The sequence below is a fragment of the Pongo abelii genome, chromosome 8 (genome assembly GCF_028885655.2).
Source record: "Pongo abelii isolate AG06213 chromosome 8, NHGRI_mPonAbe1-v2.0_pri, whole genome shotgun sequence".
NCBI classification, from domain to species: Eukaryota; Metazoa; Chordata; class Mammalia; order Primates; family Hominidae; genus Pongo; species Pongo abelii.
The window spans coordinates 107,965,893-107,983,519 of NC_071993.2; the positions used below are offsets into that span (position 1 = coordinate 107,965,893).

The following is a 17,627-nucleotide window of genomic DNA, read 5'->3' on the forward strand; positions in this document are numbered from 1 at the left end:
TCTGCTCACCAGATGGTGAAGCATAGACTGGTGTATGACAGGGGTGAGCATGCCAGGCCACTGGTGGAGGAAAGCCCGCTCCCTGAGCAACATGCCCACCCCTGCTCCGGTGGCCTAGGGAGGGGAACAGAGATGCCCTGCTGGGTCAGAGGGGGAGGAGCAGGGCCTGAACAGTCCAGTCTGGGATCCAGCCAGGGGAGCTCTGCTGGCTAAGAAAGAGGAGAGGAGCTGGAGATATTCATCTGGTCCTGCCCACAGAAAGCCCAGACTCAGGGGGCCTGGCTCCGCACCTGGCATTCTAGGTCCTGTCTTGCTCACTAGCTCTTAGTCACCTCACATCTGTCACTGCAGCCAGGCTGGCTCCTAAGTGCCCACCTACCATGCTCCATGCTTCTCATTTCCAGCCTTTGTTGGTGATAGCTCACCCCTGCCACCAGCTGTTCTTATTGCTCTGTCCTGCTATACTGTAGATTTCTGGAAGGTGAAGAGGGAGCCTGATTTCTCTCTAGGTCCCTTGCAACACCTCCCCAGGGCTGGTATAGAATTGGTGCTCCATGAAGCAGCATTAAGCAACTGCATAAGCTTAGGTCTCCCCTTCCCTGATGGAGCTCCCTCTCCACCCTCAACCCTCCTCTTCTGAACATTTGCTGTGCTGCCTTCATTCCCTTCCTTCAGCACAGAAGCCCTGAATTCTGTCTACCCGCTTGGGCACTGACTCCTCGCAGCCCAGCACAGAGCTTCTCACACAATGGACTGGTTGATGGAGGATGTCCTTCTTTATCCTGCCCCATACCCCAGAAGTACACACAATGGATCTGGAGAAGGGCAGAGCCCATGGGAGAAAGAGGCCAGTTCAATCCCCTGCCTTGCCCACCTGGGGCTAGCATACCATGTGCATGCCTGTCCCTGCTGCCGTGGCCTTCTCTCCCTCCTCTGACCCTTCTACGACCCTGGACCCCTGCAGGATTGGCCTGGAGGAGAGGCCAAGAGCAGGCGAGGAAGAGTGTATGGGTTCCCAGGTGGCCTGCCACCTCCCTGTGACTCCCATCTCTTGAATTCCCCCAATCACACTGGCTCTGCCTCCTCCTGCTGAGTTCCCACTGTCCCCTACCCCCACCCTCCCCAACCCAGGCCAGTGGCTGGGTCCCGCCCCCACCTTCGATGGGAGAGTTGATGAGGATGACGCGTCCCATGGGCGATGAGGCTCGGATTCCGCGGGGGGGCACGTTCGGCAGCCGTTGCTGCTTCCTCAGCAGGTATCGCGTTGCGGTGGAGCCTGAGTCGCTGCCTAGGTGGCCTCGGGAGGAGAGGGAGCTCAGAGAGCCGGAGCTTAGGTGTCCTAGGCCCAGTGGGTCGAAGCCCACTGCGAAACCCTGCGCCATGGCGGCTGGGCTAGGGCGGCACCCTACAGGTCCAGAAGGAATCTGCTAGCTCTGGAGAGGCCAGCCCTGCGTGCTTTGAGTTCCATGAGCCTCTGTGCGGGGCTGGGGTCTCAGTAATGTGAAGGCCTTCCCTTGCGATGCCTCTCAGAAGTGTGAGCTCCAGGCCTGGGCAGGGAGAGCAGGGATGAAGGAGGGGTGTTAATGTTTCCCCTGCTGCCCCCCAAAACTTCCACCCCTCCCCGCTAGTTTAAGCATCCTGCCCGCCCATGCCTTAGGCCCCCCCTCCTGTCTCACCCTAGGCCAGAGAACTGCCCCGTCCAGGCACCATCGTGGACTCTCGCTGACTTTATACAAGGCAGGTGGGAACCTTTCACCCCTCATTCCTGCTCGGGGCTGAGTCATCTACTCCCGTCCCCAGTCCTCAGTAGAGGTTGAGAGTGGAGTTGGGATTACTGCGGGCCCTGGGGCTTAGAGAGGTGTGAGACAAAAGAGAGGTCAGGACAGCTCATGGCATCACCTCTCTCATGCATATGCGGGCATGGGGGTGGCCCGGGGTAGGGCGGGGGCAGCGTGGGGCGGGCTGGGCCTCGAGGATAGGGCTTCAGGACCTTGGATAGCTGAGGCCCAGGAAGCCCCCCAGACACCCGCGGGCTCGAGGCTGCGGCTCCGGGTCTAAAGAGGCTGCATGAACCTCTCCCAAGCTTTCGGGGAGGATCTGCTGGAGAGGGGTCCCACGACATCCCGCGCAAAACCCAGGGCCAGTTCCCTCAGAGAAGCTCTGGGACCTAGAATGAAGCACCCCAATATCAACTCGGCCCTCCAAGCCCCCCACCCCTTTGTGCCTGGTCCCCCTCACCTGGTCGCTGGTGTGGCGCCGCCAGCCTTGTCAAACCACCCGCAGGCGAGAGCTACTGCTGCAGCCGGCAAACCCCACCCACGCTCCGCGGAGGCTGCGGGAATTGGGCTGGCCTGCACCGCCCCGGGCTCCCATTGGCTGGTAGGGCCGCCAGTCATCCTATTCCGGCACCTCCCTTGGGCGCCCGGGACAGCCGAGCATTACCTGGTCCCGGGCAGCGGAGTTCTTTACCCACCCCAGTTCTGGTTCTGACGCCCTAGCTCATTCCGCAAATTTAGGGCTTGGGTCTCGGCTTGTTCCCCTCCCGCTCGAACCACCTCTTCTCTGAGCGGAGCCAGCTACCGGGGCTCCTGGAATTGCCACCCCTCCGTGGGCACCCTTGAGGCCTCCGCGGGGGGACGTCACGGGGCAGAGCGGGACGTGAGCCTGAGTTTGCTGCAGGCGTGCTCTGTGTGGTGGCTGGGTGAGCTGTGAGTATGTGCGTGGCGGAGGGGGCGCCTTCTTCACTTGCATCCTCCTCTTCTGTCGAAAGGTGTCTCTGGCTACCCAGTTCTGGAATGGTCGCAGGGTGGGGCAGCTGGTCCCAGGACGGGAAGAATCCTAAGAATCCTTCTGATGCACTTGCTCGGATGCAGACCGCGAGGTTCCTGGGGTCGTCTGCCCCTCCACATCCCAGGGGTGGGGCTACGGTCTGGGGTGCAGGGCTAGGGGTTGGGAGCGTAAGGAGACCAGGGACACAATGGAGCTAGGGGTTACAGAGGCGGAGCAGGGAAAGGGTTGGGGACATAGAAGGGGCACTGGCACGACAGGAACGGGGCTGTGAAGCGATGCGAATGCCGCGCTGCTACAAGGGGAGCTTGCGGACACTGGGGTAGGAGCCCAGGGGGGCAAGCAAGCCAGAGGCCGTTGCCAAGGCAGCCATCAAGTAAACAAGCCAGGCGGTAACCCGAGTCCCTCCTGGCGCGCCAGCAGAGGACCGCCCCTCCACACCGCCCACCTGCGCCCAGGGCTTTCTCTCTGGGCACCTAGACCGCTTGCTGCAGGGCTGGGGGTCTGCCGAGGCCCGCCAGGGGACAGTAAACAAAGGGAGCAGCGCCCGCGGCTCCAGCCCCTCCTCCCTCTGGCTGCGGAGGGGGCCAGAACTGATCCCCGAGGTGGGATTGGCTCTGGGAAGCAGCTTAGGGCCTGGTCCCGGTGGCCCAGGCTGGGGGCATCGCCTCGAATGACACCCACCGCCCCCAGGTTCTGCCAATCCCCGTGCCCACTGGGTGGGCGCGGCTGGGAAGCTCCTGCCCCTCCCTGCTGGTCGGCGTCACGCGTGACGTCCCGCGTGATGGCTGGGAGGGCCCGGCGGCGACAGCGGAGGCAGAGAGGAAGGCGGTTCTGAGAGCTTCAGAGAGCTCTGGAAAGAGTAAGTGCTCGCTCTCCCTGGCGGGCGGAGTTCGGGAATGGGGGTCAGAGAAGGAAGCCTGCCTTGAAACTGTCTGTCCTGGTGCAGTCAGTGTCTTCGGCTCTATGGAGGTCCAAGTTCACAGGGCACAAGGGAGGTTGGAGGGAGGAATGTCAGGGTGGGGCTGTGTGTAGTCACACATTCAAGTGTCTGCAGATGGGCACAGTGTGCGCCTGTAAAGGTGTTTGACCGCCGGTGTATACAGGACACCTCCACCCTGTCTGTATGTCTGGGCAGGGTGTGCATAATAGTGTCTTTGTGTGTGGGTATGTGAGTGTGAGGGGAGGGCGTCTCTGCCTCTGTGGAGGAAGTGTGGCTGGAGAGGATTAGTCATTCTGTAGGATTCTGCCCAACTCAGCCAGATGGCTGCACCAGGCTTTCCTCTCTGTGCTGGGTGGAGGGAGCAGCCACTGAATCCTGCTCTTATCCGGAGGCAGGTGGCCCAGGGAGAGGTGGATGAGTGTCTGTGCCAGCCCTGCCTGGCCAGGGATCAGGGAGAGCCTGGGGTCATTCAGTGTGAGTTGGAGAAAACGGGTCTGTAGAGGGGACTTGTGCGTGCCCACATGCACACACATGGCTGACATCAGACTCCCCTGATTGAGATCTGGAACAGATAAGCCCTGGGTGGCCAGTAAGGCCTTGCTCTCCTCCAATCAGGGACTGGAGTGTGGGATGTCTTGTGCCATTTTCCAAAACAGCCTTGGGGGTTTGTATCCAGGTCTCAGGGCAGCTGGGGCCTAAAGCTCACCTGAGCATGGGTGTGTAATATATATATTATATATTCTTGTGCATCTGCAGCACACGTGGCTGGGATGTTTGTTGCTGCTTATGTGTCAACCACATACATGTAAATCCTCACTCATGAAAATCTGTACCAGGATAGAGCACAAGGAGATCTGTTTTCTTCTTTTCTGGTCTTCCCCTCCCCCTCCTCCAGTGGCTGCAGGTCCTTGGGCTGGGACATTGCCCAGGAAACAGCTCCGCCCCACACCCTTGCTTACCTATCTAGTCACCTTGAGCTCTTGAAGGGACTGATGATAAGCTCAGGGGCCAGGGCAGGGGCACCAAAGATTTCCCCTCGCTGGAGCCCTTGGAGCCTTGGACTCCCACTCTGACCCTTGTCTCTGTCCTACAGAAAATGGGTGAATTGCCTTTAGACATCAACATCCAGGAACCTCGCTGGGACCAAAGTACTTTCCTGGGAAGAGCCCGGCACTTTTTCACTGTTACTGATCCTCGAAATCTGCTGCTGTCCGGGGCACAGCTAGAAGCTTCTCGGAACATCGTGCAGAACTACAGGTGACCACCCCCCAATCTGACCCTGTGTGCCAGGATCTCATTTTCTGCGATTAATATAATATGTTTTGTACCTGCCTCCTCAAGCTTGACAGTGACCCTGTCCCTCAATCATCTCACTCTCTAGCCCCCTCTGTTGGCATCACAGAGCTTTAACCCAAAGGATTTTAGGGCATTTGGGTTGAGAAGATGGCATTGATATTTATGGGAGGGGCTGCTCTATGCATCACAAACCTCTACAGGGACCTATCCCATTGCGGGGTCACCCTCTGCAAGGATAGAGGTGCTCAAAGTGGAGTCCCAGGAAGATAGGAGGGAATTCCCCTTATCTTTGGGAGGAAAAACTCTTGCAATGCTCGCAGCCATTTTTGACCCACTGGAAACCACCATCACCCATGACCCAGCATTTTGGCAGAAACAGAAGGGTACCCCTCTTTGTGTGGCTATAAGGGAAATAGAAATAGGAGCCTCCACTTCTGGGAAACTTTGGCCCTCTCCCAAAGACAAGGAGCTTCCTTATGCTGAGACTAGGGGCTGAAGTTCCTCGTTCTCTGTCCAGAGTTACCCTGAGCTGGGCAGGTGGGGCCTGTGAGGGCAGATCTGCCCCCTGGCATAGCCTGTCTGCTCCTTGCCAACTTCTGCAGGGCCGGCGTGGTGACCCCAGGGATCACCGAGGACCAGCTGTGGAGGGCCAAGTATGTGTATGACTCCGCCTTCCATCCGGACACAGGGGAGAAGGTGGTCCTGATTGGCCGCATGTCAGCCCAGGTGCCCATGAACATGACCATCACCGGCTGCATGCTCACATTCTACAGGCAGGTCTTGTCCCACGTCCCCTTCTTCAGTGCCCTAAGCTAGAGCACGGCTTGACTAGGTGCTTCTTGTCTGGGCCAATTGGGTGAGTGAAAGATTGTGTTAGAATCGCTTCCATTCCTCAGAATTCAGCCTCACGAGGTCTCTCACCCCAGAAACAATAGGTGTGTTTGTATAAATGGGGGTGGGGGTACATAGGGGTTACCAGAGCAGGTTCTAGGGCCATCAACTGGGCCCCTTCTTAGGCTTGGGGAATAACCTTTGGTTTCATTACAGGGGTCTAAAGATGAGGGCCACTGTAGACGGGGCAGAAGTGAGTGTCTTTGTTCCCTCAGGAAGACCCCAACCGTGGTGTTCTGGCAGTGGGTGAATCAGTCCTTCAATGCCATTGTTAACTACTCCAACCGCAGTGGTGACACTCCCATCACCGTGAGGTGAGAGCCAGCCCCCAGCAGCAGCTGCACTGTCCCATCTGACCCTCTCCTCCCAGCCTGCAGTGCCCTCTCCTTTCTCTCCGGTTCCCTGTGGTCCATGCAGCCAGTGCTCAGTGCCCTCTCCTCAGCCTGCCCCACCCTGACTTACCCTGCCTAACTGAAGGCATGAGGTCCTCTTATGTATGCTGTGGGGGACCCACCTCTCTTCACAGGGTGCAATTGGGGCTTCCAGACAAGTTTATGCTGGAGATGGAGGGAGGGCTTCCTCTGCAAGGAGCTTCCCCTTTTACGCCTCATGTATTGAGGACTTGGCATATCCCTAAAGGAAAGGGCCACCTGCTGGACTTGTCACCTCTCCCCATAACCTGGCTTTTCCACCCACAGGCAGCTGGGGACAGCCTATGTGAGTGCCACTACTGGAGCTGTGGCCACGGCCCTGGGACTCAAATCCCTCACCAAGGTAAAGGCCCCTCACTCCCCTGACCCCCCATTCATCCTCTATCTGCCTCCTTCTTCCTCATCACGCCTCCAGTCCTGACCTATATGCCCCCTATATCTCCCCAGAGTCCCTCACCACCCCATGGCCCTCAGGGCCGCTGAACAACACCCTTCCTCCCCAGCACCTGCCCCCCTTGGTCGGCAGATTTGTGCCCTTTGCAGCAGTGGCAGCTGCCAACTGCATCAACATCCCCCTGATGAGGCAGAGGTGAGTGACCCCGGCTCCTGGCACGTGCATGCCCGGAATGTAGCACACTGTCCAGCCATGCAGACCACCTCAGAATGGGGACATCCCTCTCCCTCCCCAGACATGAGCTGCTGGGCCCTGACTCAGTCTGACCCTGGGATCCTCAGGTGGGAGAACCAGCCTTTGAGCCTGGGGTGTGTGAGGGGACCCTGAGGAGCCACTGCTCATTCGGGCATTGCAGGTGGGATCCAGGGCCTGTGATCTGACCCCAACCCCAATCCCTTGCAGAGAGCTGCAGGTGGGCATCCCGGTGGCTGATGAGGCAGGTCAAAGGCTTGGCTACTCGGTGACTGCAGCCAAGCAGGGAATCTTCCAGGTGGTGATTTCAAGAATCTGCATGGCGATTCCTGCCATGGGTAAGGCGAGAGTGGCTGGGTGGGGCACAACAGACTCTGAGAGAAGCAGGTGCAGGTCTCAGGGACTTTGGAGGACTCTGGGGAGAGAGGGAGGAGCTTTGAGGGGGGTCGCCCTTCACAGTTCCTGACTTCAACTCCACTACTAACGCTCTCTTTCTTGGCCCTGCTCTCCCCACAGCCATCCCGCCACTGATCATGGACACTCTGGAGAAGAAAGACTTCCTGAAGGTAGGCGACTCTACCTCTCCTGTCCTGGAATGGGCAATGGCTGGGAGAAGAAGTGACCAGGCCCCAACCCTCTCTCTAGCCTCGCCTGAGTCTCTAAGACTTGCCAGCCCTTCTCCTGACCCCTGTACCACCTCCTCCACCTTCATTCATTCAGCAAGAATGAACTGGGCTGGGGTGAAGGAACCCTGCGGGGGCAGGACGAGAGGACAAGGGAAGGAAACCAACTTCATCAGTGTTACTCCAGAGCCTTCTGACACACACAGAAGGGGACTGTCATAGTCACGCTTGATCTCATGCTCATTCTTTTACCCCCAGTGCCTCCATACTGAGAGGTACACATGGGTGAACACGCACACACAGACATGAACAGGACACGAAAGCAAAGCACAGGAACAAGCTCTGGCTCATTCACGGAATCATTTATTCACAAATGTATTGAGTGCCATGCACCAGGCATGTTTTAGGGCTGAGGAGACAGCACTGAACAAGATGGTTATGGTTATGGCCCCTGTCCTCATGAAGTTTATAGTCTGATGCAGAAACCAATAAACAAGGAGGCAACCAATAAATACATTCTTAGAAAGTGTAATCTGTGCTTTGTAGGAAAGCAGTGGGGGTAGTGTAACTGAGATTCATGGGGGAGAGCTGATAGGATGGTCAGAGAAGGGGTCTTTAAAGCCCCAAAGGATGAGGAGAGAGCCAAAGAATGCAGAGAAGAGTGTTTGGGGTACAGAAAACAGTCAGTGCAAGGGCACTGCAGCAGGAGAGGCTTGCACATTTGAGGAACAGGTTGGTGGTCCCTGTGGCCAGAGCAAATTGAGAAGAGTGCCGAGGAAGAGATGTGCTTGGAAAGGGTCAGATTCATGCCACTGGGATGGGAAGAGGTAAGTGGAGGTTCACAGGAGGTTTCCTGAAGAAATCAGCTCCTTGGCCAGGGAGTGCCATGGCAATCAATTCTGAGAGGTGAGACGTCATGGGATGTCAGGGAGGGTGATCAGCAGACAGGCCTGGCTGGAGTGGAAGGGTGCGATCTGGAGGTCCCAGCCCTGTCATGGCCTTGGGAGAAAGAAAAGGGCCACAGGTCTAAGGGCTCCAAGGCAAGGCTGATGGGATAGAGCTATGGTGGGTGAAATGGGGTGACAGGGAGGCAGGGGACACAAGCCGTTCCATTGTCTGTCTCTCCACAGCGCCGCCCCTGGCTGGGGGCACCTCTGCAGGTGGGACTGGTGGGCTTCTGGTAAGTGTGCAAGGAGTTTGCTGGGGTGTGTGGGAGTGCCTTGTCCATGGTGGATGTGGGTGGGTATGGATTGTCTTTAAGATGTTTATAGACATCATCCATTCATACATGCAGTGGGTGTGTGTTTGTAACACCTATAGGGTCTACTTTGTGTGTTAGGGGGTGGTCCCTGTCCTTGAAGGTCAAGAGCTTAGTGAGGGGGTTCTAGTCTTCATCTATAAGAGGAAACCATGGAAATGTACCTTTTGGTGCCATCCAGAAGATTCATGACCATTTAATTCCTGATTCTGCCACTTACTGGCTGTGGGGCTCTCTTTCCTCAGAACCTGATGTCCAGGTTGGGTTTACTATTCCTAAAAGGTCCTTTCAGCTTTTATCAATCTCCACCCCTAGGGCCTATATCCAAGGATGGGGTGGGGTGCAGGGAGGGAACACCCTAAGGCCAAAGCTTTACAAACCTTTCCAACACTCATCTCCCCCAGCCTGGTATTTGCGACCCCCCTGTGCTGTGCCCTATTCCCCCAGAAGAGGTAAGTGCTGTCCCTGGGCTGGGTGGAGGACTCTGGATTGGACTCTGCATCTCTGGACCAGCTAACCTAGGGTCTTCCAGTGTGTTCAGGAGGAGGCCTGGCAGGCACTCCACTGATTCTGGGAGTGGGGGAATGACAGTGAGCCAGTCCTTCTGGCAGTAGAAAGAGAGGATTCTTCAGCCTGGGAGGAGGTGGGATGGCAATCCCTGGGCCTGAGTGGGGTTGGATTCAGGGGACGTTAACTGACCTGTGCTGTTCTATTGCAGCTCCATACACGTGAGCAAGCTGGAACCAGAGCTGAGAGCTCAGATCCATGAGCAAAACCCCAGCGTTGAAGTGGTCTACTACAACAAAGGGCTTTGAGGAGGGTCAGCCTCTGTCCCCTCCCTCACTTCCTTGGGCTGCTGCTTTAGTGGAGTCATGTCACCCCTGCCACTTGCCTATTTGCCTAGCACTGGGCAGGGGCCTTGGTGGGCAGATGGCCATTGAGGGTAGCAACCTATTAGGGTAGGGGAAGTACACCCATAAGGCTTTTCCTCCCTTCTCTGGTTTCAAAGATCAGAGCACACAACCCCTCCCTCCTGTGCTTGAGTGTCCATGCATATACATACATGATACACATGTGTATGTGTACATTGGGTCCTGAAAGCTAGGAGCAGGCATGCTAGCCTAGTATGTTCTGACATCTGGCTTCCCTTCTCAGCCTCATGTCCACCTGCCTGCCAGCCAGGCTACAGGTGGGACTTCTTTCTCTAAACTGTTATACCAGCCAAGTTATTTTTGATGGCACCTCATCCCTTCTAGACATAGGAGGAGCCCCAGGATCTCAGGACAGAGACTTATAGACACTAGTAGGACAAAGTGGGCTGAATCCTTCAGGATTCTGATACCTAGCTCCCCAAGCTGACTGGGCTGGCAGAGGAGAACATGTTGGGATAAGGGAGGCAGGGGACTTATGCATCCCTCAGTGCCATCCCTTGTATCCTGGAATAGCTTCATTTCCCCTCCTCCTCTCTACCAGACAAAGGAGTGCCTGTGTCCTATACTGCCCTCGCTATCTCCCCCACCACCGTACTCGGTAGCGTGGGCATCTTCAGGCACAGCCTTGGGAGTTCCTGGTGTGCTCTGACATCATGACCTCAAATCTAAATCCTCCAATCCCAACTCCCTTTCCCAAACAAAAAGCCACAGAGGCAGAGCAAGCATTCCCCTTTAAGAGCTTCCACTGCACCCCCTCCCAAGGGACACAGCTGTAGGAGTGGTGCTTAAACTCCACAGGTATCAGAGAGGGTGTAACTAGGACATCCTCAAGGGCAGCTAGGCCCCGAATGTACAATGTTGAGACAGGGAATTTTGTGTTCCATTGACTTTTTTTTTTTTTTAATGGAGTTTCACTATTTTGCCCAGGCTGGAGTGCAATGGTGCGATCTTGGCTCACTGCAACCTCTGCCTCCTGGGTTCAAGTGACTCTGTTGCCTCAGTCTCCCGAGTAGCTGGGATTACAGGTGCGTGCTACCACATCTCGCTAGTTTTATATTTTTAGCAGAGATGGGGTTTCACCATGTTGGCCAGGCTAGTCTCGAACTCCTGACCTCAGGTGATCCACCTGCCTTGGCCTCCCAAAGCGCTGGGATTACAGGCATGAGCCACCGCGCCCAGCCTGTTCCACTGACATTTCTTAGACATTCAGCAAAACCCCCACCTTAACCTCTTTTCTTTCTTGAGGGTTGGTCCTGTCCCCACCTCTACCCTCCCACCCCCTGGAAGAGGAACGGCCCGGGCATCAATGGCTAGTCCAAATAAAATATGGGCTTGGGGATGGAATGGGTGGTGGTAAGTTCACAGAGCGTAGTTAGATCCCAACTCCCATGACCTTTGGCTTCAGCGGTGGGTGGGGCAGGGCAGACGAAAGGGCTTCTTCAGTGGGAACCTCTGAGAGCATTTTCCTGTTCCCCCCATCAACCGCCCCCAGTGATAACATCTCTGAAGCCAGCCATTACTCAATAAACTGCAAACTTGTCTACTTCTTGGTCTTCACTTGATTCCATGTCCTGAGGGCCCAGAAAGAGTCCCCTGCCTGCAGCCTTCCGTCTCTCCCTGCACTCTCCCCAAGTCCAGGTCTTGTCTCATTCCTCCCCTTGTGTAGGGAGCCTCATCCCCCAGCAGAGGGAGCTCTGAGATTAGAAAATCAGTCCTCCCTCTGGCACCCCAAGTATGTACTAAGATTGAGGGGGAATGTAGATGCTTTCACCTTCTTTTTTCTTTTCCTTTTCCTTTCTTTTTTCTTTTCTTTTCTTTCTTTCTCTTTTTTTTAAATTTTTTATTTATTTTTTTGAGACAGGGTTTCACTCTATCGCCCAGGCTGGAGTGCGGTGGCACAATCACAGATCACAGCTCACTGCAGCCTCGACCTCACCAGTTCAATTGATCTGCCTGCCTCAGCCTACCAAGTAGCTGAGACTACAGGCACGTGCCACCGCACCCAGCTAATTTTCTGTATTTTTTTATAGAAATGGTTTTTGCCATGTTGCCCAGGCTGCTCTCCAATTCCTGGGCTCAAGCCATCCACCTGCCTTGGCCTCCCAAAGTGCTGAGATTACAGGCGTGAGCCACCGTGCCCGACCTAGATAACCAGTTTTAATTTCATCCTGTCCTGTCAATCACCAAGCCCACTGGACTCCTTAGTCAACTCTTAAAGCTCTTTCTGCAGTTACACTTTTGGCCTTTGGCAATCCCCTTGAAAAGAGGCCTTGTATTGCCAAAAACTGCAATCACTTTTGCACAAACCTAATACTTTTACTGGAAAATCTATGTAACATAACCCCGTCTGGGGAGTGAGGTACAGAAATCTCTACAAAAGAAAACCCTTAAGAACATTTTATAACAGAATTATCTGTGCTCCACAGATAACACTAAACCATGTCAGAGAAAAGACTGGCCAGGGCACTAGTGGGCTTCTCTATCATCTTTCCTTCCTAATTCCACACCAGTTTCTCAAACACATCAAAAGAGTTAGCTATAGGGCACATCACAGGCTCTCTAGGAACAAACCTTAGCCAATTATACCTTCCAAACTGCCTCCGTATACTTGGAAATTTCCTCAGAAGTCAGCATTTGGGCTGAGGGGCAGCACATTTTTCACTAGAAAGTGCTCTGCCCCATTCTTGGGTGGGCCTCCTGTCTTCCTCCCAGACCTCAGACTTTAGGAATTTTCTCTGGAAGCCTGAATTGGTGTCCTTGGCCTTCCCTCCCATCTTCTTCCCCTTGCCTGGCCTCATTTGCTCCAGCGCCCCCATCCTGCCTATTATGAAGACCGGAAAGACCACAACCTTCCCTCTCTGCCTGCCCATGTTTTAAGTTTAGCCTGGCCATAGGGAGGTGGTCAAGTAGGGATATCCTGCTCCTTTCCAGGATCACCGGAACCAATGACACCGGCTTCCTAAGGACAGGTAATCAGGGCCAGCTTCAACTCTGGCACTGTGGGGTCAAAGGTAAGCCACCACCCTCTGGGAACAGTCAGAAGCAGAGTCCCGCCCCTGCGGTGGTCCCTGTCAGTCAAAGCTAGGCTCGGCTCCGCCTCCTTCCCGTTTCCAGAGCAACGGCTTTAGTGCCTCAGGCCCCGATTCTCGCTCACCTTCCGGGTCGGAGCCTGGAAGCTACGTCTCAGATCCGCTTTCCCGCTGACCTCGATGCTGCGCCGTTAAATCCACCAAGTCCCCCTCCCTCCTTTCCAATTTCGAAACCCACAAATTCCCTAGCGCCAGCCCTTTGACTTCCTGCCCAGAAATCCGCGAGGTTTTCGAGGAATCACGCGAGGACTCTCCTCCTGAATACCAAGCCCAGATTTTTTTTCAGCTGCCTCTGAGGCTGTTGGCTCTTTCTTCGGCGCCGTCCTCCTCCTTTCCTTCTCTCCACCCTTGCGCCTAACTGTCCAGGAAACGTTTGCTGAACTCTTAATTGTGGCTCTGTGGCCGGCGCTGGGTAGAAATAGGCGGTTGGGTGAACAGGGAAGCTACCCTTTCACCTGCAGGGACACCGCGCGTGCCCGAAAGGCATGAAGGACAACCGTTTGCTAGGAATTGTGGAGGAATCTTGATTCAGCTGTATTATCTCCAAAAGGGGAGTTTCCTAAGATGCTCCCTTCTCTCTTCTTTTATACACATCTTTTCCCTCATTGGGGCTCTCGTAGGCTCCAGTCCCAGCTCAGGCTGCCAGACAAAGGCAGCCTCAGCTCCAGGCCACAGCCTCCCATAGCTTCCTCTTTCCTGTCTTCTTAGACCAGCAATGTTTGCAACTAAATAACGACCTGGAGAAGGCAGGAGAAACCTTGCATAGCTTGGACTACACACACAACCCCACATCCAACACATCCAGTAGGAAAATAACCCCATGCCTTTAATAAAGAAACGAGAAACTCCTTCAGGCTGAAGTGCTTGCTTATGGGGCAAGAGTTTGCTATGTTAACCTATAAATTAACCAGCTATGTTATTTTCCTTCCGACCTCTCCCCTCCTCTATCACCAGCAAGTCCTCATCAATTGACAATTTTTATTTCCCAAAAGGAACACTTTGGTTTGGGTTTTGAGATTATTTTGTTGAAACCAACAGAAAATAATTGTGGCTAGCTTCAGTAAATAGGGGGAGATATTGGAAGGATTCTGCTATAGTTTTCATACCCAGAGATGGAGGTGAACAATAGGGCTGGAAAGGACAAAGCCAACTCTGGGGGTGTCAGCAGCTGGAGTTTATGGGCATGGCAATCCCCTTGAAAAGAGACCTTGTATTGCCAAAAACCGCAATCACTTTTGCACCAACCTAATACTTTTACTGGAAAATCTATGTAACATAACCCCATCTGGGGAGTGAGGTACAGAAATCTCTGCAAAACAAAACCCTTAAGAACATGTTATAACAGAATTACCTCTGCTTTCTCCAAGTTTCAAAAACTGGAGCAGCTTAGATCAGTTGTGTACCCCTAGGAGGTGGCCAGGGGTCAGGGTCAACAGGCAAGGACATTGGACATTCAGGTTTACCTCTGACGTTGAGGCTGTAACCAAAGAAGGGCAATTGCTGTGAACTGGGAATCACCCTGATTGGTATTTACTACAACATGTACTACTGGCCTTATACAGATGTTTCTTTCCAGTTTAAATGAAAGCCCCACTGAAGGCAGGCACCATATCTTCACTTTAAAATTGTAGTAAAAAACACATAACATGAAATGTACCATCTTAGCCATTTTTAAGTGTACAATAATGTTAACTATATTCACATTGTTGGCTGGGCGTGGTGGCTCACGCCTGTCATCCTAGCACTTTGGGAGGCCAAGGCAGGAGGATCCCTTGAGCCCAGGAGTTTGAGACCAGCCTGGGCAATATAGGGAGACCCTGTCTCAAAAAAAAATTTATATATATATATATATATATATGTATATACACACACACACATATATATATTTTCACATTGTTGTGAAACAGGCTCCAGAACTTTCTCTTGCAAATCTGAAACTATATACCCGTTAAACACCAATTCATATATTTACTTTTAAATGCCCACAGCATCTACAATAGTGCCTGATCCACAGTAGGTACTCAATTCTTATTTGCTGAATAAATGAATGAGGAATCCAAATGTGCCCTAAATCCCACCCATATATTGATCTCAGGTAAGGTCACAAACACAGTGGTTCTCAATCTGTTTTATACCTCAACATGTGACACCTTCAAAACAAATAATGGCTCACAGCTTTAGTGATTTTCAGCCTGGGGGATGGGAAAGGATGTCCTCCCAGGGAGTCATATCAGAATCTTGGGGATAGCATGGCTTGAAAAATCCCCTGAGGAAGTGAAGCTTGCCCCCTAGTTGTTATAGTCAGCAAGATGAAGGAAGAGCTCAGCTCCTCCCTCCCTCTTCTCTTGTCTCTCCAGGGGTTTCCAATGCAGAGAATGGGGTGTTGGAGAGAGTGTCTCATGTGTAATCAGAGCCACTCTCTCCAAGTCTGTTATCTGTTTCCCTGCACAAGCCAATGCCTATTTCCTTTGGCAGTTCCCTGTGGGGCTGACCTACCCTTCACATCTGCAGCTTCTTGGGGCTGGCACCAAGCTGCTATCACTTCAGGCAGGATGGAAGGGAGACAACTTCACCGCACTGTTGTCCAGTTCCTAGAGAGTGGTCCCACAGCTGTGTTGCTTGGCCTTAGTGATATAGGATTTCATTTTCATGACCTTCTTTCCAAGGCACCAAGGCACAGTGGGGTGGGATGGTGATGCTGGTCAGTGACGGTGTCAGGTAAAACATCACCCTGCACTCTACCTGGCAGCATTACTTTCTAAATTCTTAAGTCTTCTGAGTCTGGTTCACCCTGCTGGATTTGTTCATCACTGCTGATGATCCTTTCTTTCTCTCTCTGTCTCTTTTTTTTTTTTTTTTTTTTTTTGAGATGGAGTCTAACTCTTATTGCCCAGGCTGGAGTGCAACGGCGTGATCTTGGCTCACCGCAACCTCTGCCTCCCAGGTTCAAGCGATTCTCCTGCCTCCGCCTCCTGAGTAGCTGGGATTACAGGTGCATGCCACCACGTCCGGCTAATTTTTATTTTTAGTAGAGAAAGGGTTTCTCTATGTTGGTCAGGCTGGTCTCAAACTCCCAACCTCAGGTGATCCGCCCGCCTCGGCCTCCCAAAGTGCTGAGATTACAGGCGTGAGCCACCGTGCCCAGCATCACTGGGCTTTTGATGGTTGCTGTAATACAAAACTACACAAAAGTCAATGTGGAACAGGAAATGAGAATGACAGTGTCCAAGGTGATTCCAAGTCCTGAGAAGTTACGTAGAACCCAACAGGCACATGCATCCCATTAGTAAGTAATTGCGGTTAATAATGAAATAAAAATATTATTTTTTTCTTCCAATTTATGTGTATTAGTTTTTCAGACAGCTACAAAGTTGTTAGGATGTCAATACTTAAGTACTTAAAGAAAACTGTTAGCGTATCCCTCTCCACCCCCCACCCCTCCCCCTCACTCCTCTCCCTCTCCATTTTTTTTTTTTTTTTTTTTTTTTTTTTTGACGGAGTTTAGCTCTGTCGCCCAGGCTGGAGTGCAGTGATGCAACCTCAGCTCACTGCAACCTCCACCTCCCAGGCTCAAGTGATTCTCCTGCCTCAGCTTCCCAAGTACCTGGAACCACAGGCACCCACCAGCATGCCTGGCTAATTTTTGTATTTTTAGTAGAAAAAAAAATTTTTATTTTTAGGGTTTCACCATGTTGGCCTGGCTGGTCTTGAACTCCTGGCCCCAAGTGATCTACCCGCCTTGGCCTCCCAAAGTGCTGGGATTACAGGCATGAGCCACCATGCCTGGCTGTTAGCTATTTCTTTTGACTTAAGGTGCTGTGAAAAAAATTACTGAAAAACTAAGGGTTCTATGGATGTAGAAAGTTTGAGAACTTCTGTCCTAAATAAATGAAGGAAGAAAGGAAGGAATACAGGCCGAGCATGGTGGCTCACACTTGTAATCCCAACACTTTTGGAGGCCAAGGTGGGAGGATGGTTTGAACCCAGGAGTTCAAGACCAGCCTGGGGAACATATCAAGACCCCATCTCTAAAAAAAAAAATTTTTTTTTTTAACTAGCTGGGTGTGGTGGCATGTGTCTGTAATCGTAGTTACTCAGGAGGCCGAGGCAGGAGAATCACTTGAACCCAGGAGTTCGAGGTTACAGTGAGCTATGATTATGTCATTGTACTCCAGCCTGGACAAGAGAGTGAGAGCCTGTCAAAAGAAAGAAAAAGGAAAGAAATAGAGAGAGAAAGAAAAAGAAAGAGAAAGAAAGGAGAGAAAGGGAGAGAAAGAGAAAGAAAAGAAAACAAAGGAATATCACTGGGCTGCATTTGCGTCTCAGACCTGCCCTCTAAACCCACCAGGTACTGTGCCTTTGCAGGAAATTTTCACTTATTGGTGGGAAGTTCTAACCTTATTTCAGCAGTTCAAGGTTGTTCACAATGTGATCAGAGGGTGTTAGGGAACCCATCGGGACTGGGCATGGTGGTCCAGGCAGGGAAGGCAGAGCTTCACTGGCCAGGCCAGGCCAAGCCATCTCAGAAGGTCAGAGGCAGAGGAGGGAATGGAGGCTGAGGAACGAGGGGTCTCTCTTTGTGGCTATGCTCTGTATCTCCCGCCGAGCGGCACCAGGTAGGCCGAGTCTCTTTCCCCAAACTCGACCCCCAAGGACCTGCTCCAAGCTGTGACTACCGGAAGCTACCGTGGGTCTGCTGGACGGGAAGGATGTGCTATCTCTCCCCGCCAC

General features: G+C 53.2%; 2 protein-coding genes across 6 annotated transcripts in view; one reads left to right on the forward strand and one right to left on the reverse strand.

Moving 5' to 3' along the window:
* PDZD7 (PDZ domain containing 7) overlaps positions 1-2,456 on the reverse strand; it is a 23,687-nt gene extending 21,231 nt beyond the window's left edge. For 2 of the 3 annotated variants that reach the window (XM_024253013.3, XM_024253012.3), the window contains exons 1-2: positions 2,239-2,456; positions 1,157-1,547 (exon numbers count right to left, since the gene is read on the reverse strand). In XM_024253013.3, the coding sequence (XP_024108781.3) occupies positions 1,157-1,382 (226 nt within the window). In that variant the 5' untranslated portion in view covers positions 1,383-1,547; positions 2,239-2,456. 3 annotated transcript variants of the gene reach the window in all.
* Positions 2,377-11,350, forward strand: SFXN3 (sideroflexin 3). 3 transcript variants are annotated; one of them, XM_063727067.1, is made up of 12 exons: positions 2,377-2,708; positions 3,481-3,649; positions 4,824-4,987; positions 5,629-5,799; positions 6,133-6,231; positions 6,616-6,691; positions 6,852-6,937; positions 7,205-7,332; positions 7,511-7,560; positions 8,748-8,797; positions 9,280-9,327; positions 9,594-11,350. In XM_063727067.1, the coding sequence occupies exons 3-12, from the start codon at positions 4,827-4,829 to the stop codon at positions 9,688-9,690; spliced, it is 966 nt and encodes a 321-aa protein (XP_063583137.1). In that variant the 5' UTR covers positions 2,377-2,708; positions 3,481-3,649; positions 4,824-4,826; the 3' UTR covers positions 9,691-11,350.
* The last annotated feature ends 6,277 nt before the right edge of the window (positions 11,351-17,627 follow it).